General features: G+C 52.8%; 1 protein-coding gene across 1 annotated transcript in view; it reads left to right on the forward strand.

Annotated features, from left to right (window-relative positions):
- Positions 1-22,030, forward strand: part of EFCAB8 (EF-hand calcium binding domain 8) — a 41,902-nt gene that overhangs the window by 2,971 nt on the left and 16,901 nt on the right. The window contains 9 exon segments of the mRNA XM_022592695.2: positions 1,781-1,832; positions 4,149-4,317; positions 10,570-10,688; positions 12,890-12,993; positions 15,440-15,575; positions 18,279-18,384; positions 18,604-18,688; positions 19,223-19,347; positions 21,333-21,406. Of these exon segments, the coding sequence (XP_022448403.2) occupies positions 1,781-1,832; positions 4,149-4,317; positions 10,570-10,688; positions 12,890-12,993; positions 15,440-15,575; positions 18,279-18,384; positions 18,604-18,688; positions 19,223-19,347; positions 21,333-21,406 (970 nt within the window).

Genomic DNA, 22,030 nt, shown 5'->3' on the forward strand with positions numbered 1-22,030 from the left:
ATTGGCATCATTCTGTGCACTCTTTTTGTATCTCATGGAAATCCCTCCTAGTTGTCTGCCGAAGGTCAGATTCATCCTTTTGATTCCTTGGGTAACGTCCTGAGTGCAGGTGTACTGATTTATTCAGCCATTCCTCTACTGATAGTCATTCACTTTATTTTTTGCTGCTCTGAACGATGTTGCAGCAACGACTTTTTCTTTTTGCTGCACTGCATGGCTTGCAGTATCTTAGTTCCCCGACCAGGGATCGAGCCCGGGCCCCAGCAGTAAAAGTGCCAAGTCCTAACCACTGGACCGCCAGGGAATTCCCAGCAACCACTCTTGTACAACGGTCTTTCACAGATGAGCAAATTGCTACCCACCATTCACTCCCTTGAAATAAATCTTAAAGATTGGTATGAACCTTTTTTGAATTAAAAAAGAAATAGAGAAATGCATGATTTTAGACTATAGAAATTCTCTCTAATCTCACCTGCCAGAAATAACTGACATTACATTTGGAGTTCATTTTTCCAGGCTCTCTTTGCATGCGGGTGGCAACATATACAGGTATATATTCTGAACAGAAATGGACCTATGAATACACCTCTGCAACTTTCTCACTGGTGATCTTTCATCGCCCGTGTTCAGTGGCCTTCATTTCTTATCATCTTGGCTCACTCTGGAGCATCCCAATCTTCCTGGTTGACTCATCCTGTCTTTTGTGTGTTTCCCCTCCTCTCTCTATGCCCTAAATGTAGCCACTCAAGTTTCAGTCCCCATATTTCTAGGTATTTGTTTTTTATTTCTAATTGGACAGCCCAGCATCACATGCATTAAGCCACTTTCCCTCATTGCTCCCTTTTCTGGAAATGTTTCTGGCATTTCCCTCAGTTACCCTGGTTCCTAGCTTCCAAGTCTCCTTTCCTTCGGCTCTTCTCTCTCCTTTGGTCCTTATAGCTGAGCTGTCGCCAAGACACGGTTAGGTTAGGACACCATGGGCCAGTCTTCCTCCTCCTCTCTCCCTCCCTCTTATGCGGATGAGTTTTCATAGTTGCCTTCATGGAAGTTTCCATGCCATCCCAGAGTGCCCTCTTGCTTCCTGCTGGTGACACTTGCTGATGAGGTGGGTTGACACTCCAGTAATCCTGACACAATGCTGTCTTCCATCATCTGTGGAGGTGCCACTGACCCAGTGGAAATGTGCCCTTTGTATTCTCATAGCAGAGCTCCATGGAATGGACCCCTCCTCCACACTCACACCTGACCCCGTGCTGCGTGAGGAGAAGTCCTGCCTCCAGGGGCACTGAGGGCGGGTGGGTGCACACAGTGGAGAGTCAGGGGCCCATCTTGCCCCACCTTTGGTGCATGTGTTTGACCCTTTGGAAATGTGCTTGCCCCAGACCTTATTTCCCTAATCTGTGAATTATAGTTGGACCCCCCACATGGCCTCCTAAGCCTTTTCTAATTCTGAAGAAAGGGTGACTCCCTTTAGGAAGCCTCTGGCATTAAGCCAGGAGTATAGTAACTTGAGAAGCCTCGGGGCCTCAGGACAACTCTTTCCCATCAGAGGAAAGAAGGCTCACAGGTATAATAAGCTCTAGAAAAACTCCCTGTTGGAGGATCCCCTATGAGAAGAGGGGTGCTCATCAAATACGGGCTGGGGATCCATGGGCACAGGGCAGCCATCCTCTCCCTTGACCTTGACTTTTTTCCCACCCTCCTGTGTCTCAGCTAGGTCAGCCTCCCACATGGTCCTTACAAAGACTGGAGTTAAAGCAACTGTGATTCCCTATTCTAGGTCAAGACCAATGTCTTCTGAGGACTTCAGAGAGAGCTCTTTATCTCAAAAGGTAAGAAAGCCATCAGAATTGATAACGGGAGGGGGTGTTCCAGAGCCACCAGACATCACTCATGGGCATTCAAGTCTGTCGGTTATCAGGTTATCAGCCTCTGCACGGGGAGTTGCAAGCTGAGATATTTACAAAGTAACAAGTCTACTGCAGTAGGCTGGTTTTCCCTTTTAAAGCATTGTGTGGGCCAAATGCAATAAAACCGAGGCCACCAATTTGCAGTCTCTACATGGACTGTACTTAATTTTGTCCAGCTAAGTTGTGATAATGGTGGGGTGGGCTGTACAAAGTATTATGAAGCCAGATGAGTATTTAGTGTCCATTATGTGCTTGGGGCTGGGGAAAATAGAATTAGTATAGATTAAACCAAGATAATTTTAAAATGCCCTGGCCTTCAAAGAGCTCACTATGAGATGGGGAGTAATAACAGGAGTTCTCATTGATTGTGTAATACAATTTGTTGGGGCTTCGCACGTGTTCAGGTGTCATTTTATCTCACCACAACCCTTCAAGGTGGGTACTGGGGAGAGATTTTGCAGGTAAGGAAACTGATGGCTCCGAGAAGTGATGTGATATGCCCATGATAAATTAGCTGGGAGCAGGCAGCCAGGCAGAATTCTAGCCCAGAGAGCTCTGGGACTCTACAGCCGTGTGCTTCCCATCACACCTTGCTGTCACACATATGGATAGACATGCACAGGTGTCAAGCATGCATGGCAGGTAGGAGCAAAGAGTTTGGAAGCACAGAGGTGGCAATGATGACTCTCACCTGAAAGTTATTGAAAAGCTCCTTGGAGGAGGTGTCATTTGAGCCAGAGTTTGAAGCATGGGTAGGAGTTCATCTCTGGGGATGATGGTCTTTGTTGCATAGAGGGAAAGACGTGAGGAGAAGTGGAATGCTATCTGTGTGTGTGGGTGGTGGAGAGCAGTTGGCGTGCCTGGACCGTGGTGTGTGCGTTACAACTGGAAAGACAGGTCAGGGCTACATTGCAAAGGGCTTTGAGTGCTACACTCAGGAGTTGGGGATGATGGGAGTAGCCTGGAAAGTGTCAGCTGGGGTCGAGTCATGATCAGATTTGCCTTCCAGAAAGATAATTGGTGCGAGTGTTTTGGGAGGTGGATTTGAAGGGAAGACCAAATTCTGGTCCCAGTTGGGGAAGGCCATTGTACTTGTCCCAGCAAAAGGCTAGGGTTTAGGGTGGGGCAGGGATGTGGGAGAGGAGGGTTTAGATATAGGAGATGGATCATAGTAAGAATCAATAGGAAGGACAGTAAGAATGCAAGGGAGGCAGAGGGAAGAACCAAAGATGGTGGTGGGATTTCTAACCTCGGGGCCTGCGTGGCCGGTGAGAGCATTAACTAGCTCATCTGTTGGGCTCCATGAAGGCAGGCCTCCACTCTGTTCGATGGTGTGTCCGCAGTGCCTGGCACTCAACGAATGTGCCTAGACCCTGAGGGAATGAGGGAAAGTTCACAGTTTGAGGGGCACTGCGTTTGGTGCGGCTGGGGCGGGGAGGGTGAGTAGTCCAAACTCCACCTTGTCTTTTGACTTTCTGAACCGAAGCCTCCTTCACTGCCCAAGGCCCAAAGCAGTGCATTTCAGTGGGCAACACCCAATGGTTATCACATAGTCCACACCTGGAGTCTTTTGGGGGAGGTGGCCTTTGATGACCTGAGTCTTCAGGAACCTGCAACACTCTGCTAAGGGTCAAAATGAGTCACGTGTAGGGGCGGCAGAGGGGAAGCTTTGTTGAGGGCTGGGGGGATGGGGAAGGCTGGGTGGAGAATGCGGGAAGGTGAGCAGGAGGTGGCGGAAGCCAAGAGCCCCCGATGGAGGGGACTGCGTGAGCTTGGCTGTCGTACACAGGTGATCTGACCTGATCCAGGGTGTCTGGGCTGGTCAGCACAGAATCACATTGGCTGGAGAAGATGGAGCTGGATTCCTTGGGGTCTTGAGTTCTGACCACTGAAGATTTGAAACTATATAGTTACTCAGCTGAAGCACCTTGTCGAGTCCTGTGATGTGTGAGGTGGGACCTTGGCTGTGTCTGCTAACCTCGCTGAGCCTCAGTCGTGGCATCTGTAAAAGGGGAACAGTAGTTAACTCCCCAGAGTCAGGAGAAGCGGTCTAGATCTTCCTTGGGCTTCCTAGGCCTAAAAGTGGTTAAAGACTTAACTTGTTTGCATCAGTAAGTAACACACCACAACACTACCTACCCCAAAGGTGTGTGCTCTTTCAATAAGATGTGCTGAAACTGTTCAGCTCAGGAAATCACCCCTCTCAGGGCCTGGTTCCTGTAGTCATCTGTGTTCCAGGTGTCCTCTGCAGGTGGGTCCCAGAAGAGCAAGGAGGTTCTCAGCTCCCCGACACCATCCGTCTCCCTTAGCCAGGCATCCGACTTCCAACACGAGTCTCAGCTGTTCACTGAGCCACACCTGGCCCAGATGGAGAAAACCTTTCAAGATGAGGTCGACTTGACTGGAGGTGAGGCTACATCATGGGCTCAGCCTCTGGCTTCTGCACAGGGAGGGACCCAGGACCTGGTGTAGGTGAAGGGTGCAGACTTGACAAGCGTTTTTATATCCAGTATCTCCTTTAAAACTTTTCATTGTTATACTGTGTGGGTATTGTAAGCCTACTAGAGGCTATTTGGGACCGAGGAAAAAAATACCCCTAATCCAAACACTTGGGTAACCCCTATCAGCATTTCAGTATGTTTTCTTCCAAACAGTTTCGTATGTATGCTTCATTTTCTATTGCTGTGTAGCAATATTCCCACAAAATTAGTGGCTTAAACCAGTACATGTTTATTATCTCACCATTTCAGTTGGTCAGGAGTCTGGGCACAGCTTAGCTGGCTTCCCTGCTTAGGGTCTCACTAGGCTGCAGCCAAGGTGTCAACTGGGGTTGCAGTATCATCTGGGGCTTGACTGGGAAGGATCCACTTTTTTTTTGCTGCGTCGGGTCTTAGTTGCAGCAGGCAGGCCCTTCGTTGTGGCGCACGGGCTCCAGAGCGCATGGGCTCTGTAGTTTGCAGCACGTGGGCTCTCCAGCTGAGGCACAAGGGCTCAGTAGTTGCAGTGCATGGGCTCAGTTGCCCCTTGGCATGTGGGATCTTAGTTCCCCGACCAGGGATTGAACCCGCGTCCACTGCATTGGAAGGCGGATTCTTAACCACTGGACCACCAGGGAAGTCCCGGAGGGATCCACTTCTAAGTTCACCAGGTTGTTGGCAGAATTCATCTCCTTGAAGCTGCAGGACTGAGGGCTCTTGTTTCTTCCTGGCTATTGAAGGGCCACTGTTTTCAGCTCCTAGAGCCGCCCAGTTCCTGGCCCTGTGGGACTCACCAATACGGCTGATTTCAAGACTCAAGTCAGGCAGGAAGATAGCAACTCCAGCACGATGTGTGCTACAATCTCATAATCATGCACACACAGTCCCGTATATCCTGTCACCTTTGCCGTATTCTGTTGGTCAGGAGCAAGTCACAGGTTCTGCCACACTCAAAGGGAAGGGATCACAGGAGGGCATGAACGCCAGGAGGTGGCCATCTGGGGCCACCGTCAGCCTCTCTGCCCCAGATGCCTATGTGTGTTTTCGCATGTCTGTAATTGTACTTTATGTAATTTCAGACCCTTCTTTTTCTCTTAATGTTAATTCCTTAAGGGTTTTTCATACTTTATGTGGTTTTCTGGATCATCATTAGCAGTGAATGCAAGTGCTCTACTGGTTGACTAAGCCATTTCCCTAAATGAAACATTTAGCTTTTACTGAGTTTAAATAACATTGTGAAGAACATCCTTTGTGCATCGAACTTTTTTTCTCTTTAGAGCTTGATTTATGCCCTTGGGAAGATACACATAAAGTTAAATTATTATTCCTATTGGAATACTTAAAGTCATCTTTATTTCTGTCCACTAGACTCTGAGCGCCAGTGCTGGGGCCATGTCTGCTTGCCCCATCAATTTGAGGTTTACAGCCACACCGTGTTTTGGCAGGAAAGGGTAACAAATGGTCAGTTTAAAAAGAGCAAAGTGAGGTGGGGGAGGAATAATTTGTGTCTGACCTGAAGCTGAGATTGTCCCTAATCAGAGTTCTTCGGGTGTCAGTATTTGGTGGCCAGGAGGTGCCACCACTGTGTCTTAGAGGACCGGACAGCCCCAGCTTTAGCTACAGTTTTTACTCTGTTTGTCTTTTGTTTTGAACAGGTGATATAGGCACACAGTTCAAAATTCAAAAGGTGCCATTATCTCTCCCTCTTTTCGAAGCAGGCCACCGTGCAGTATTTTTACAATGCTGCATTACAAACGTTTTCCAAAAAAAAAAAAATTCAAAAGGCACTTTTCTCATGATACCTTTTCTTGGTATACAGAGAAAATGTCTCCCTGGGTCAGACTGTGCTGCTCCGTCCAGCATGCAGTCCCTGCAGGCGTTACTGCCTTCCGTTTCCTGTAACCTTCAGAAGCACACAGTGCCTGTAGTTGCTTCCCCCTCCTTTTCATATACACTACTGTCTACACTGCTCTACTCCTTGCTTTTTTTTCCTCCAGCTTTATTAAGGTATAATTGACAAATAAAATTGTAATGTATTTAAAGTGTGCAAAGTGATGATTTGATATCCATATACATTGTGAAGGATCTGCACAATTGTCTACTCCTTGCTTTTTTAAAAAGTAATTTTTATCTAGTTTCCCTTCTTGAATATGTCTTGACCTAATATGTCTTGAAATCTTTTCCTATCAGTGTAAAAAGAGCTTCCTCATTTTAAAAAACAAAACAGAAAACTGGCCGTGGTTTTAAATGGAGGAAGGGAAAATTCACTCTTAGCTGATGGAGGGTAAAGGAAAATAGGACCCTTTTTCAGAAGCCTTTAAAAGAGGTGAATTCTGAGCATGGGCTTGAAACCGTTTCTCGGGAGCCCTGGCCATTTGTGCTTGCCTCGGAGGGAAGAGGGGAGATACATGGTTCTCTTCCCTGTTCTGCAAGTTCCCTTTTTGGGCTGCAGTGGTTTTGCTGGTCTTGAAAGTGTCCACGTACCCCTGGCCCACTGCCCAGTGGGGCCTGCCTGGGGGAGGCTGCAGGCTGCTCAGGGCTTGTAGGAGAACCACCGGGCTAGGGGGCCCTGCAGCTCGGCCTGCAGGCAGGGGGAGCTTACCTTCTGCTCAGGTGCTCCTGGGTGGACATGGGTGGCACACAGTCTGAGTGCCACCCACCCTTTATGCCAACAGATATTTTACCAAGCTCTGCCGGGCCTTATGGTTTATATAGGCCTCTGCTGGATTTTATTCAGTTCTCCCAGAAGCCCTGCAGCAGGGGTCCTGACTGTCCACGGGAGGCACCTGGGGGCTCTGCGCAGACAGGCATCAACCACAGGCCCTGACAGAGTGGCCAGTCCTGTGGCACCAAAGCCTGTGCCTTCTCGGGCACCCCCACCGTGTGGAGCACCTCAGATGCTAAAATAGATGAAAGAAGGCCCCTTCAGTGAGAGCAGGGCTGTGAGTCCAGTGTGCAGCAGCATCCTGTCCTCCATGATCTGTGTGCTGAGAAGGGCAGGCATGCGCTCTGGACAAGCATGGGGAACAGGTACTTATTTCCCCTGGAGGGCAGAGTGGAGGCTAGGAAACAACATTTTTCTTTTCATTTCTTTCTTTTCTTTTTTTCAATTGAAGTATAGTTAATTTGCAGTGTTGTGTTAGTTTCAGGTATACAGCAAAGTGATTCAGTTACACATATATATTATTTTTCAGATTCTTTCCCATGTAAGTTATTATAAAAGAACATTTTTCTTCAGCATTTTTAATTTAGCATTTATTTTTTTAAATGCTTATAAGTATATAAAAAACAGAGATAAATAATCCATTACCCTACCTCTTGGCATTACAAAGAAAGGAAGAGAAAGGGCCGGGGAGCTGGGGGCACTTGGCACTGGAAGAGTACATGGGTAGAAAGTTCAGACAACACAGAGAGGTGTGGGTGCAGCGGGAGCCTCTCCCCCTGCCTCCACCCCTGACTCCTGCCCCACTGTGTTCAGAGGAGGTCATCCTTGACCTGCCTGGAGAGGTGAAGTGGAAGTTTCCCAGGAGAGGGGAACAGGGAGGGTCAAGGCAGGGGCCTGGCATAGGAGAGGTGTTGCTGGGCTAGAGGGCGAGCGCGGCATCCCGGAGCAAGGCTGGGGGGCCAGGTGGCCCTGGGGGGCTGGTGGGTGCCCTCGGGTCACAGGGCCCTGAACTCCGGCAGTGGGGCTGATGGGGAGGTGGCACATCTAGACCTGTTTGAGAAAGGTAAGTGTCATGGTGGCTAGGAGGTCGGGCTGGATGTGGAGCCTGGGGGGTTTGTTGAAAGAGCTCATCGTGTGATGGCCACACATGGGGTCCTGGAGATTATAACAGAGAGGAGAAAGTCTTCTGGTTTCAAATCCCCGCTGCACCTCTGTGTGTCCTTGGGCAAATCCCGCACCTCTTGTGCCTCTTGTGTGCTCATCTGTAAGATGGGGAGAATGACAGTGCACCATTCCAGGACCACAGGACTCACCCCTCAGGTGTTCTTCTTGGGTGACTGGGTGGAGGTGATGCCGTTAGCAGAGATGGTGAACACAGGAAGTGGGAGCAAGTTTCGGGATAAAGATAAGAAATTGGATTTTAAACATGCTGAGTTGAAAGGGCCGGGGGGACACTTGGAAATATTCAGGGACATGGAGAGAAATTCTCTCCTGAGATGTAGAGATGGGTGAATAGATGAGGTCGTTCAAGGAGAGTGTCCAGCAGAAAAGAAAGGGACAGTGATGGGAAGAGCTGAGGCACGTGACGAGCGACAGGACAGAGCAGGTGACGGAGCCTGGGGGAGTCGCAGCAGCCCGGGGAGGCGAGAGTGGCTGGTGCTTGGCTGCCAGAAGGGAGGAGGCCCCGAGGGTGGGGTTCGAGGTCACCGGGGCTAAGAGGAGTGAGCTGGCAGGAGTCAGGGAGCCACCCAGAAAGTCCCTCCTGCCTGATCCTAGGGAATGTAGGGGCCCCCTCCGCAGGGACATATTTTCACTTTTGTGCTTCGAGAGCTGTTAGTGAACCATTTGGTGTGAGGGGTGAGCACTTCCTTTTAGCCGTGATGAGCAGGGGACCTGACTGGCTCCCACAGTGTACATTTCTTTTCCAGGACACCTTTGTGTCTATTCTCTTGTTATACTCAAATTTTTTTCAGTAAACTGTTTTTAAGAAGGATATTAAAATAATACAGCAGTGGACAATATATACAAGTTCTTAAACACCAACGAAAGGGACTCTCCCTGTAGTGTTGTCAAGAGGGGTTTGTTCATTAAACCTGCACAAAGGCCCTTTGACTGCCAGCTCTTTCCCGAGGGGACAGCTCTGTGCTCGGGGACTGTCCCCTGACATCCATCTGATACACGGAGGGGCTGTTACATGTCACTCAAATGTGTTAAGGCTCTTGGCTGTCGCTTCAGATCAGCAGGATGGCTCCTTCTTTAAGCAGGGCAGCTTTCGTTCAGGCTTTCATTTGTTCCTCAGTTTAGCAGTAAATGTTGCTGTAGTGCTGTGCTGGGTGTTGTATGAGGAGCGTGGAATAGGGTGAGAGCGTGACCCCAGATTGCTGGGGATGGTCTGGGTGCCACCACTCACCAGCCGTGTGACCTTGGGCACATGATCCCAACTCTCTGTGCCACAGTTTCCTCCCAGCACCCCCCCCGCCCCCGCCCCCACCCGCCACCATCAGGTGATCAGTAAGAATAAACGCAGATGGTAGTGGTCCCCAGTCATCGTCATCACGTCCCAGTGCCAACAGAAACACTCAGGGAACAAACATGTGTTGCGTGCTGAGGACCCAGTCAGAGAGGGGACAGGCTCAGCCCTGCACTGCCCGAGCTCATGTCCAGGCTGGTAAGGAGGAAGGTTTGGGGGGAAGTAGGAGCCAGGCATGGGGCTGGGCCGCCCCCTTCGAGAGTCCCTGGGAAAGGCTTCCCTGTGGAGGAACCAGACGGTGCAAAGGCCTTGAGGTGGCAGGGTGAGAAATGGTGTGGGGACATGGTGGCTGGAGCAGAGAATGAAGGGGATGGTGGTGAGAGGTGAGGTCTGAGAGGAGCAGCCTTCAGGCCATGGCGAAAGTTCCAGATATTTGGAGGGGGTTCTAGAAGTTCTTTTTAAAGACTGTGATTCTTTTAAAAAAAATCTAGACAGGAGTAATTGATCCATTTGCAGACAGATACCCCTGTAGCCACAAAACCCAGCAGGGGAAGAAATTTTATCCCAGCCCCTCTGCCTCTCCCCTGCCCATCTTTCCCTCCAGCCCAAGTTTGTATTTTCATTGCCTCTAAAAGATGTGTTTCACCTCTTCCTCTATAGCTTTGAATTTATTTATGTCCCTTTGTTGCCATTGTTTACTTATGTTTTTCTTCTTTCTGTATTTATTTATTTATTTTGGAGTTTTCATCAGTTTTCTTTGTCTCAATGCCTGGTCTGTCTGATTTGCTCAGAAATGGGATCTGATCTTTTTTAGTACCCACCCCCGTCACTGCCGTGGGACCAACATGGTGCTTTCACGAGGCAGGTGTGCAGCCAGTATTTTTGGGTGATCGCATGTTGAACAGATGAGATGCAAAAGATGACCCGGCAATGTGATCCTCTGTGTGTTCCCCCTCAGCACCCAGACACCCAAGAACGCTGTGGCTGGTGATGGGGCCGAGGGACTTTTGGTGAAGTGGACGGTGTTCTTCCTTCTCTCTTTTGAAGCCCTGGACATGAAGACTTTCGTTAAGGCTGTGAAGAAGATTCTGAGCAATGCGTCCAACGAGATGATAGAGGCGCTGTTTTTGAAGGTGGACATGAACTGTAACGGCCTCACCTCCGCTGCTTCAGGTGGCTGAAGGGTGCAGTCCTTGGCTGGTCAGTGGGGCACGTGGAGGGCTGAAGAAGGGGGTAGACTCTGGGGGGCTTGCTGAATAGAGGAAACACTTGGAGTCTTTGAGGGGGCCCTCCCGAGACCCCTGTGAGCTGGGCTCACTGCAGCTTGTTCCCCTACCAGGGTACAGGAGGGTATGTGACAAATGCTAGTGACCCCTGCCCGAGACTGGCTGAGCACACAGCAGTGAGTGGCAAGGACCCCCGCCTGCCACGTGGCTCTCCTGCACACCAGCCTCCCATTTGGCTCAGGGGATTCCAGCCGGTGCCACAACCATCTCTTAGCCCTTTATGGTCACTCAGTGGCTGTTAAATCAAAAAATGTCAGGGTTGGGCTTCCCTGGTGGTGCAGTGGCTGAGTCTGCCTGCCGGTGCAGGGCACACGGGTTTGTGCCCCGGTCCAGGAGGATCCCACGTGCCGCGGAGCGGCTAGGCCTGTGGGCCATGGCCGCTGAGCCTGCGTGTCCGGAGCCTGTGCTCCGCAATGGGAGAGGCCACAACAGTGAGAGGCCCGCGTACCGCAAAAAAAAAAAAAGTCAGGGTTTTAGAGCATATTAATAATAATGCTTTTTACCCCTGATTTTAAATGTTCTACAATGAGCATGTACAGCATTTAAGAATGCAAAAGAACACAGTAAAGTACAAAAAACCAGTCTGATGTATTGATGTAGCAGTGCTGACAACGATAACTAGCATTTACACCAGACATTGTGCTAAGCAGTTTATATATTATTATACTTAAACCTCACAGGAATCCTATGGGGTAGGTGCTGGTAATGTACCTCCATTTGACAGATTGGGAAACTGAGGCAAGAGAGGAATAAATTGGGCCAGGGTTACAGAGCTAGTTAGCAGCCGGGCCAATCTTCAGACCCAGGGATTTTGCCTCAAGAGCCCATGTGTTAACAGCTCTGCCATACCTCCCCCTCAGCATAGATGTACATTCTTTTTTTTTTTTTTTTTTTGCGGTACGCGGGCCCCTCACTGTTGTGGCCTCTCCCGTTGCGGAGCACAGGCTCCGGACGTGCAGGCTCAGCAGCCATGGCTCACGGGCCCAGTCGCTCCGCGGCATGTGGGATCTTCCCGGACCGGGGCACGAACCCGTGTCCCCTGCATTGGCAGGCGGACTCTCAACCACTGCGCCACCAGGGAAGCCCTACCTTCTGTCTCTTTATGTGTGTTTTTTGCTTTCATTTCTCTTAATACTCTATAATAAATATGTTTCCAGCACTCTGTCATCTACACAGTGATCTTTCTTCATAACTCCCTGTTTTTTTTTTTTAATTAATTAATTAATTTATTTTTGGCTGCTTTGGGTCTTCGTTGCTGTGCGCGGGCTTTCTCTAGTTGTGGGGAGCGGGGGCTACTCTTCCTTGCAGTGCATGGGCCTCTCATTGCGGTGGCTTCTCTTGTTGCGGAGCACGGGCTCTAGGCGCGCCGGCTTCAGTAGTTGTGGCATGTGGGCTCAGTAGTTGTGGCTCACGGCCTCTAGAGCGCAGGCTCAGTAGTTGCAGCTCGCAGGCTCTAGAGCACAGGCTCAGTGGTTGTGGCGCACAGGCTTAGTTGCTCCGCGACATGTGGGATCTTCCCGGACCAGGGCTCGAACCCGTGTCCCCTGCATTGGCAGGCGGATTCTTAACCACTGTACTACCAGGGAAGTCCCCTGTCTCTTGTCATAGCTTCATATGGTGGCCCATTTCGGCCTTGGCCATATTTTCGTGAGGCTGGTCAGTAGAGTCTAGATTTGCCCTCGTGGCCTGGCTTATGGGTCCTCCCCAGCTGTTGACTTCTTGATATATGAGCTGGGGCAACTCATCTATACTTATATGGGCCTTAGTCTTATTATCCATAAAGTGGGGTGAATAAAGAGACTCAGATGCAATGGCAAATGTGGAGCGATGTGAGGATTATCTAGGATTACAGAAACGCGTTGAGGGAGGTGCTGTGCTGTCTTCACAAATGCACGCACAGAGGCCCTTTGCCGATCCAGATCCAAGAACAGCTCTGGTGCTTGGCTTCTTCCCTCGGCCAGAGCCTCGGGGGGCTCCCGGAGTCCCTTGGAAGGGGCTGGGAGAGACGGGCGAGTCACTGGAAGCCGGTGCTCAGCCAGTTTGGCCGACGCCCTCCCTGCTGGCGTTTCTTCCTGAGGCAGCAGGAGTACCTGGACTACGTGATGCGTGAGTTCAAGGGGAAGGAGAAGATGATGAGGAGCCAGCGCTGCCTGCGCTTCCACCTTCCCATGAGGATCATACCCCTGTAAGGAGCCTCTCCCTGGGCTCCCTGGACTGAAGGGTGTGTCTGGACCAGGCTGGGGCCAGCCCCGCATCACCCCTTCCTAAGTCCCCATGCCTGTCTGTGGGGCCACTGTGGGCCTGGCACCACGCCTGCAGCTCGGTATTCTTTAGCTCGTTTCAGCCTCACAACCCCATAGGTGGGCTTGAGCAGCCCCTCATTGTGTCCCCATTTTTCAGACAAGGAAACTGAGGCTCAGAGAGGCCAAGTGACAGTGGTGGGGTTGCTCTGTTGGACCCTCCCTATCCGCAGCATAGATGCTGCTCCCACTTCCTGCTCTGGCTGGGGCTGAGCAGGTCTGTGGTTTCATCCACAGGGTACAGATGGCTCACATAGCGGGGACAGGGCTTTCCTTTGAGGTGACAGGAGTGAGAGCCATCGCAGGAGACTGCTCCTCAAGCCCGCACCAGGCCTCGGGAGCAGCCCCTGCATCACTCCTGGCGCAAGTGGCTCCTGTCCCTCTGCCTTGATCTGTGCCTGACCCGCGGGCTCTCTCCTCCATGTGGCTCCTTCTCTCTCTGTGCCCTGGCCCTGTTTGCCCCCACCCCTCCAAACTCCCTAAGAACGAGGAACATTCTAGTGGATCCAGCCCGTGGGCCCAGGGCTTCCTGAGCTGGGCTGCTGCAGGCCTCTTGCTCTCCTCCCGGAGTCTGCCTTGGTTGGGGCACCAGATGCCCCGTGCAGGCGGCCGGGGCCCGGGAGCCAGGTCCTGTGGTAACAGGTGTGGTGGCCTCCATTTGTGGCCTGGTTATAACCAGAGGGGCTGTGGGTGAGTTTGTCTCCGGGGACCACACCCAGAGCAGGCCACGGAGAAGGCCACAAACTAGAAGGGTGTCTCTGCCCTCAACCAACCTGAAGTTTAATAGAGAAGATGGTGCGATGAAAACCACGGAAGGGTAACTTTGAAAACAATTTGGTCAAGATTTAATTGAGGAATAGCCAATAAATATGAGCGATGACACACTTTGCAACTGTAAATTTCTACATGGAAACTTTGCTGGGTGTCGTCATACGTTTGCTGGTCTATTTCCTGGGACGTTTGATTCCCCAGGGTGATCCCAAGGGCCTGAAACAAGAAGCTTGTCCCTGTTTTCTCCTGTTTATTTGCTCAACCTCCTAACCTGGAGGGCATGTCCAGCTTGGTGGAGAAAATAGCCAAATAATATTTCATCACCATCAGGAAGGGGTAACTTTGCAAACTGGCTCACGTGGACTGAGCCTGGGCCAAGCTCACCCAGCACACCGTCTCCTTGATCCCGTGGAGGTGCTGTCACTGTGGAGATGAGGAAGCCGAGACCTCAGGAGGGGACGGCTTCCTGGGGCACTCTTCACTTCAGAGCTCTCACCTCTTGGGTCTGTTCCCTACAGTCCCTTGGCCCTGACAGAGGAGGCAGAATTGGATGGGACGGCTAGAGAGGTGACTGAGAAAATTGGTCAGGCTCTGAGCAGAGCCGTGGGCTGAGGGCAAGAGAGAGGGGAGAGCCGTGTCCAGATAACGAGTCCCTGTCTCTCGTGCAGAGTCTGTAACACAGTAGAATTTCCCAGTGACATGGGTTATCCTTAAGTCACGGCTCAGCTCACGTCCATGGCAACGTGTGGAAAGGGCTCTGGCTGGAGTCGGAGTCGAGGTGCCTGGGTTCTAGTCCCAGCTCTGCTGGGAACCAGGACATAACTCCAGGCACTTAGCCCCTGGCTTCCTGTAAGGTGAGGCAACATCACCTGCCCTGCTGGGGCCCAGAGGTGTGGGCACATCAAGTGGGAGAGAGTGTGCTGTGCTGTGTCTGGCCCTTTAATAGCCAGTTGGCTTAGCCAGCTTGGGGACAGGAAAGAAGCCACTGGAAGGTGGCGTTGAAGTTCGCTGGGAAGGCTGTTCAGTGGCTTCCTGCGAGGCCAGGCATGCCCCAGGAGCTATTAGCTATGCTCAGGGCATGATTTTGGAGATGAAGAGTTGGGTTCACAAGGCCCTGATTTCTCACTGTCCCTTTATCTACTTTTATCTCGTTCTTGGGCCCTATTCCCCCCTCCATCTCTAAGCACTAGAGTAGTTGCTGGAAACACTGTTATTTTGCAGTTTTCCTCACAAGCCCCACTCCACTCGCCTCCTGTGGGCTGTTTTTCCTGTGAAAGGACATCTGGCCCATCCCATCATGAGGAAGCTGACTGGCTATTTCATGGGATAAACTTACTGCTCTGGGAGGCCCGTGTCACCCCAGCATCCCATGTGGGTCTCCTTTCCTTCTGGCCACGGTTGTCAGCGGTGACAGTCCCCTTTGGAGGAGGGGCAGAGCCCACGTCTCACAGAAACTCACCCGAGTTTCTCGTGGTGCCTGTGAGGGAAGCTGTGTCCTTCCTCCTCTGTGCTCTTTGCTCTGGTTTGGTTTGGGCTCCTCTCTCTTATCACCTTCCGCAGGAATCATGGGTGTGAGATTGTGAAAGTGGAGTTCTTAGTCCAGCGGCTCAAGAAGATCGGGCATTTCCTGACTGTCACCAAGGACGGGATCCTGCAGTTCTGGTCGGAGTCCTTCTCGCTGACCAGCTCCTTTAGGGTGAGTGGGGCCCACGTGGGTGGTTGGAAAGTCTCTGCCTTCATGCCCTGGACCCGAGTGGGCTCCTTCTCTGGACCCGTGGGCTAGACAGCCACACTTGCTCCTGGGAGCAGGTCCTGGCTTCCCCATGGGACCATGAGCCTCGCATTTCTTTTCTGAAAGCAGGATTCCACCTGGATGTCCATTGCACTTAGATGTCCAACAGATAACCTAAACCCACTTTGTTCAAATTGAATGTCACTGTAGCCCTCCCTGCCCACCAGGCTTCCTCCTCCTGTGCCTCCAGGTCAGTGAATGGCATCGTCATCCACCAGGGTTCTCGTGTTGGAGATCAACCTCCTTTCCTTTCTCTGTCGCACCCATTCCACCACCAAGTCCTGCTGGTTCAAATCCTCTGCTTGGACCAGGGAGGAAGTCGCAGTGACTGTGAACATGGGCTCCGGAGCCCAACTGCCAGACGTAGAGCTCTGACTGTACCACCCCCCAGCTCTGTGACCTTGGAAGTTACTATATTGCTCTCTGTGCGTCAGTTTCGTCATCTGTCAAGTGGGGTTAATAATAGTATCCCCTACAGGCAGGGTTGTTGGGAGGATTTAATGACATAATCCATGCCTGGTGCTGGGAGCAGGGCAAGGCACGCAGCAAGCACCCGATAAACATAAGCTGACATCGTCATTGTCATGGTCGTTTGTGCCGTCAGCTCCTGGCCAAGTGTGGTAAATAGTAAGATGCTCGGGGAAACCCCTGTGTGCTGGCTTTGCCGGGCCGGAGTCCTCCAGCAGATGAGGAGGGCCCAGCTCTGCAGAGAAGGCTGAGTGAGCATGCTCTGTGCCTGCAGAGTGTTTCCTAATTGCATCAGGGGTCATCCTTTGGGGCAGGAGGATTCTGTATCATCCCCCTGACCCTGGTTGCCAAGGGAGAGAACCAGGGTGTGTGGAGTTCTAGTGACTCTCTTGGGTGCACTTGGTAGCCTAGGATCAAAGGGGATTCTCACCTGTACTCCTGAGGCTGGCGTTTCTGGCACATTCCACCCTCTTTTTCTCTGTGTGCTTATCAGGGGGGCACGTTATAGCCTGAGCTCCTGCTTGTGGCTACTACATGGTCACCTCAGCGCTCCTGAGGGCCAAAGCCTGGGAGGGCCAAAGAGGACAGAGGGAGGCTCCCCAAGAAGGCCCACAGACCTGGGCATCCTTCCCTGAGGGGCTGCTTTGGCAAGTAGATGTTGGCAAGAGTGAGCCGCCAGGCACCATCCTCGAACACTCACTGCATGGCCATGGTTGTGCAGCTGGAAGGCCCTGGAGTCTGGGCTTCACTTACCAGCTGTGCAACCTTGGGCAAGTCTCTGAGTCTCCCCAGGGCTCTCAGTTTCTGGTGTGAACGCGGGTCTTGGGGGTGATGAGCATTACCATCACCTCCACTGTGTGTGGGTTAGACCCCAGCCCTGGGCCAGAGAGGGGCCTTGGGGGCCCTGGTGCATTGTTTTCCCTGCCCCAGCCGTTAGCTCAGGCCCTGCTCTTGGTGCTCTGAGTGCTGATGGGACAGTTCAGAGCCCGCGTGGTGCTACTCAGGGAGTAAAGTACAAGTTCCGCCGCTGGCCACACCTCACTCATGGCCCGTCCTCTCCAACCCAGACCTGTCGGGCTGGCCCCCTCTTCCCTGGGCGTGGCAGCTCATTTCTGCTGACTTGCCTTGGCTTGTGGTGTCCCCTGCCTGGAGTGCTGGCTCCAATTCTGTCTGTGTAAGGGTTGTGTGAGGCTGGCAGCGGGGTGGGTGGCACCCATGCTGGCCCAGCTCCTCCCAACGCCGGCAGCACATGGATGCTTTAGCTGTCACGGTTCCATTCGTTCCTCACAACCTGGCAGGACGGTTTCTCGTTAATAAGCCACTTTGACCAGGCAACACTGGCAGGTGGTAAACAAGATTTGGACAAAACAAACAAAACGAATACCAGTGTTATACGTCAATTACATCTCAATAAAAGTCAGAGAAAAAAGATTCAGGCAGAGGGGGCAGGTCGTGGAAAAGTCGGTCTTCCTCTCTCAGACCCTGATTCCCCTCTCTGGAGGCAACTGCCGTGACCACTTTGGGGGTGCTTTTCCGTGGACAGCCTGTACATACACCGACCCCCTGCTCTTTAAATACACAAATGGTAGCACATTATAATGCTGCTCTTCACCTTGCTTTTTCACTAATAACAGGTCTTGGCAACTATTCTGCATTGTATGTACACAGCTCCCTCGTTCTTAATGTCTGGGCAGTGATCGGTGGTGTGGGTTTGTAAGGCGTCATTTCCAGGCAGACTCTGGCCGGTTGCTGTTGTAGCTGGGCAGCAGTGCCCGTTCCTGCTTACACTTCTCTGTGAGTACCTGCAAACACATCTGTAGATGCCTCTTGGAATGGACCCTGGGATCACGAACTATGCACATTTAACACTTGACGAGCTTGTCAAACTCCCTAAGGGGTTGTGAGGATGAGTGTTCTTTAAGCTCATTTCACAGATACGGAAACTGACTCAGAGAGGTCAGGGAGTTTATCCAAGACCCCACCGTTGGTAGTTGGTGGTAAGGCTGGGCTCCACACCAGGTCTGTGCCTGGCTCCAGGGCCTTGGGTGGCAGGAGAGGGTTTGCGGGGAGGCTGTGCTCCTGGCGTGCTCTCCCGGGGAGCCTCCCCAGCCCAGGTCTCTCCTGCTCTCCCTCTGGCAGCTTTACCAGATCCATCCGCTCCACAACCAGCAGATGTGGGTCATCGACATGGTGTGTCTGCACAACATGAACCTGGTTGCGATAGCGTTGACCGACCAGAAGATAGGTGAGTCCCCGAGGTTCCCCAGGCCGGTGCCTGGCCACTGGAAGCCATGCATTTGCACTTGGAGAGCCCTGTCACCCAGCCACTGTGAGCATGAACTAGAGTCCCCTGGGAGTATTGCTGGGTGGTGAGTAGTGAGGCTTCTCCCTGTCACCAGAGACTCCTGAGACCTGGGACGTGGGTTTGGGTTCACGTGTGCCTCCCCTTCTGTCTCTTCCCCAGATTTCTTTGATATCAGTAACCGTAAATATGTCCGGGCCTTCACCTTCATCGATCTGGACAGTTGCGTCCTGACCTTGAACTACTGGTGAGTCTCCTGGGAGACCGGGGCAGGGGCTTGGCAGCAGTGGGGCTGGGACCCCCAGAAAGCCTCTCTGGAAGCAGCACTGGAAAGATCCCCACCCTCTGTGCCTGTGTCCTCTTCCCGTCAAGCTGCTTCTCTCTTGGGTCCCCTTTCATGGTCACTCAGACCTCAGAGTTGTTGTCGGCCCCTCTTCCTTTCACCAAGTCAGCCATCAAACCCAGCCTGTCCCGCTGTGTCTCTGGGAACATCATGGTCCATCAGTAGGGTGACTTGACAAAGAGCAGCTGAAGGACCAGGGATTCATTTATTCTGGTTAAAAAAAAGTGCTGATTTCTCTTGGACCTGGTTCACCAACGGTCTGGATCTGGGCGGCTGGGCCCACGTTTGTCAGCTGTTGAGGTCAAGGCTGGAAAGTTGTGTGGGATCTGCCCTCGCTCCCAAAGTGGAGAAGGGCCTTGGAGGCCAGGGAGGGGCGGAGGGTTGCACTGGACACACCCAGCCGGCTCCGTGGCCTCTTCTGTCTCGTTCTTTTCCCAGGTCTGACTATCACAGGGCTGTGTTCTGCTATGGGGACACCAAAGGCAATGTCATCGTCTTCACCTCCAACGATGTGACCCATGGGCTGTTCAACCCCTGAATCCTCCCCAGGACCTCCAGATGGGGTAGCGGAGATGTGGGGAGTGGGGGGATTTGGTCCTGCCCTGGGAACTCCTTCCCCTCCCTGCTTCCCGGTTCGAGTCCCTGGGAAGGCGTTGCACCCACATGCTCAGCTCAGAGCTGCCTGTGGGAGATGGGGTGATGGCGTGACAGCGGGACACGGGACGGGGCTGGGGAGATGGGCAGTCTCTCTGGAGGTGGGAAGTTGTGCACGTGAGGGCCGGGGCGGAGGTGGGGGCGCTTCAGGACCCTCCTCATACCAGGAAGAAAGAACCTGTGGCAGCTATGTGACCCGCTCTGGGCCCTGGGGAGGTGGCGCTAGCTTCCTCCATGGCGTGAGGAGGGTTCTGCTCTCCTTGGCTGGGAGCTGCCTGTGGGTGGGTGTTGGGGTGGGGCGGAGAGGCTGCCCAGGAGGCTGTGCTTCCTCGCAGCGCCTGGAGGAAGGCCCGACTCCGCACGAGCAGCGTGAATCAGCACAGGGACACTTGCGGAGCCCTTGGGTGCTGAGCGCTTTGGGCAGTCACCTCCTGCAGTTTCCGCCTGCTGCCAGGAGGGGCTGCTGTCGTCACAGCCTGTTAAGGGAGGAGGAGCAGGGGGTTTAGGGGGAGAAGCGCTTACACTGGCCCCACAGTGGCTAAGCATGGCTGAGATCTGAGGCAGGCAGTCTGCGCCAGAGCCTGCACTTGAACCACTTGCTAGGCTGTATCCCAAACCGACTGAATGCTGGAGGATGCTGTCTGGGGCTGCTCTGCCTAGGGGCACGAGATCCCGAGGCCTTGGGGCCTTGGGCTGTCGGGGACATATCTGAACTGGACCCTGCCCGGGATCGGGCCTTCGACCCGCAGTGTCAGACCTCCAGGCCGCTCCGCATCCACCGGGGTGGGGGGGTCCCAGCCCCCAGGGACACTGACTCCTCTCCATCCAGGACTCCAGAATGGCCACTTGGGCTTCTAGCCAGAGTTTCTGAGCAGGGGCTCCAGGGGCCCCCAGGCCTCAGTGACACCTCCTGCCCAGCTTGTTGGGGCAGCACCCGCCACTGGCCGGACAGAAGGTGGATCCTGCCCTGGACGCAGCGGGGGGCTGGCACCCTGCTGTGTCCTGTCTCGTCTGCCTCTGCCCCTGGTGCCCGACCTGCCCTGACCCAACCCACCGTGGTTGCTCTGTGCCACCCTGGGAATTGGCACGGGAGGTGGTGGTCTTTGAGCCGAGTGGTGGACAGGAAATTGGAGGGGATGCAGATGAGGCTAGAGTGTTGGATGGGAGTCCTTCCGTGCCACATGCTGACTGAAGGCTGGGGACAAACAGGAAGGGGGGCCCAGCAGCATGCTGACTTGGGAGGGGCTGGACAGACCAGCTCTGTATGACCTAGATCCAGTTGCTTAACCTCTCTGTGCCTCAGTTCCCTTATTCAGATGGGGTAAGCACAGTCAGTTCATGGATTTGTTAGAAGGTGGAAGGAGAGAAAAGTGGGAGGGCAAGGCTGTGCTTACCGCTCTTGCTCCAGCCAGACACGCTTGCTTTACGACGCATGCGTGCAACTTCTCCTTCTTGGCACTTGTATTTGCCAGACAAGGGGGGGCATGTATTCAGTAGTTTGAAGCATGATGGCAAACTCCCAAATGATTATTTTCAGAATGAATAAGAGCCCAGGATCTCAGTTCATTCTCCACTCCAGCAGAGTCAGAGCTCCCTAATGGAGACTCAACCAGCTGGGGAGAGTGAGGAGCCCCGAAATCTGGTTCCAGCTCTGCTAGGAGCTGGCAGGGGGACTCTGGGCAGCAGTGTTTATTGGCCCTAGTCTGTTTTCTGGGTGCCGAGTTCACCCCACTGAACTTACCAGGACACAGGGAGGCTTGAGTGAACGTTTGGATGGGAAAGCCTTTTGGGGTGCATGGGAGTTGCAAACCAACTCAAGGGGTCTTCTGAGGTCTTGCTTATTCTACAAACAAGGAGAGCTGGTGACATGGGCCTTGATTTTCTCCCCTATCAGATCACTGGACCAATGTTTCCACACAGAAGCTCTTAAATGAGAAGTCCCCTACGCATAGAAGTTACCAGCTGAGGGTAAGTGGGCTCTTTCCTTGGCTGTAACCATGGTAATTAGCTGTACACAGGTAAAGAAACAAAAATGCAGCAGGTGGATCTGCGCTTCCGTCTCTGGCCTTGGGGCTTGGTCTCTGGGGATGGGGTGGAGGCAGCTGCTGGTGCAGAAGCCAAACCATCCCAGGTGTGACTGGTCTTTCTCACCGCCTTCATTGCTCAGGCACCAGTCTTCCTGGGTGGCTGCAGCGGCTTCTCGCCGTTTCCCCACATCCTTTCTCTATGCAGTGCTTTCTCCATTCAGCAGCCTCAGGAATCCTGAGCTAGAAATACAGTCATGTCACTCCTCTGCTCAAAATCCCCCAGTAGCTCTCTTGTCTTGCACAAAATCTCAAGTGCTCCCCACGACCATCAGGACACGAGCGGACCTGGCCCCTGGCTTGTTCCCAGTCTTGCTTTCTACCTTTCTCCTTTCTCTGACACAGAGACGCCAGCAACCTGGCTGTTCTCTGAACACGAAGCCCTTTCCCACCTCAGGGCCTTGACACACGCCGTTCCTTCAGGCTGCTGTGCTCTCCCCCCACATACTGTATGCCCCCCTCTACTTCCCTTGGGTCCCCAACCAGCCAGCCTGGAACAGCCCTGCTC

Source organism: Delphinapterus leucas, chromosome 15, assembly GCF_059928025.1.
Source record: "Delphinapterus leucas isolate spDelLeu-1000000601 "Yukka" chromosome 15, BTC_Dleu_Yukka2, whole genome shotgun sequence".
NCBI classification, from domain to species: domain Eukaryota; kingdom Metazoa; phylum Chordata; class Mammalia; order Artiodactyla; family Monodontidae; genus Delphinapterus; species Delphinapterus leucas.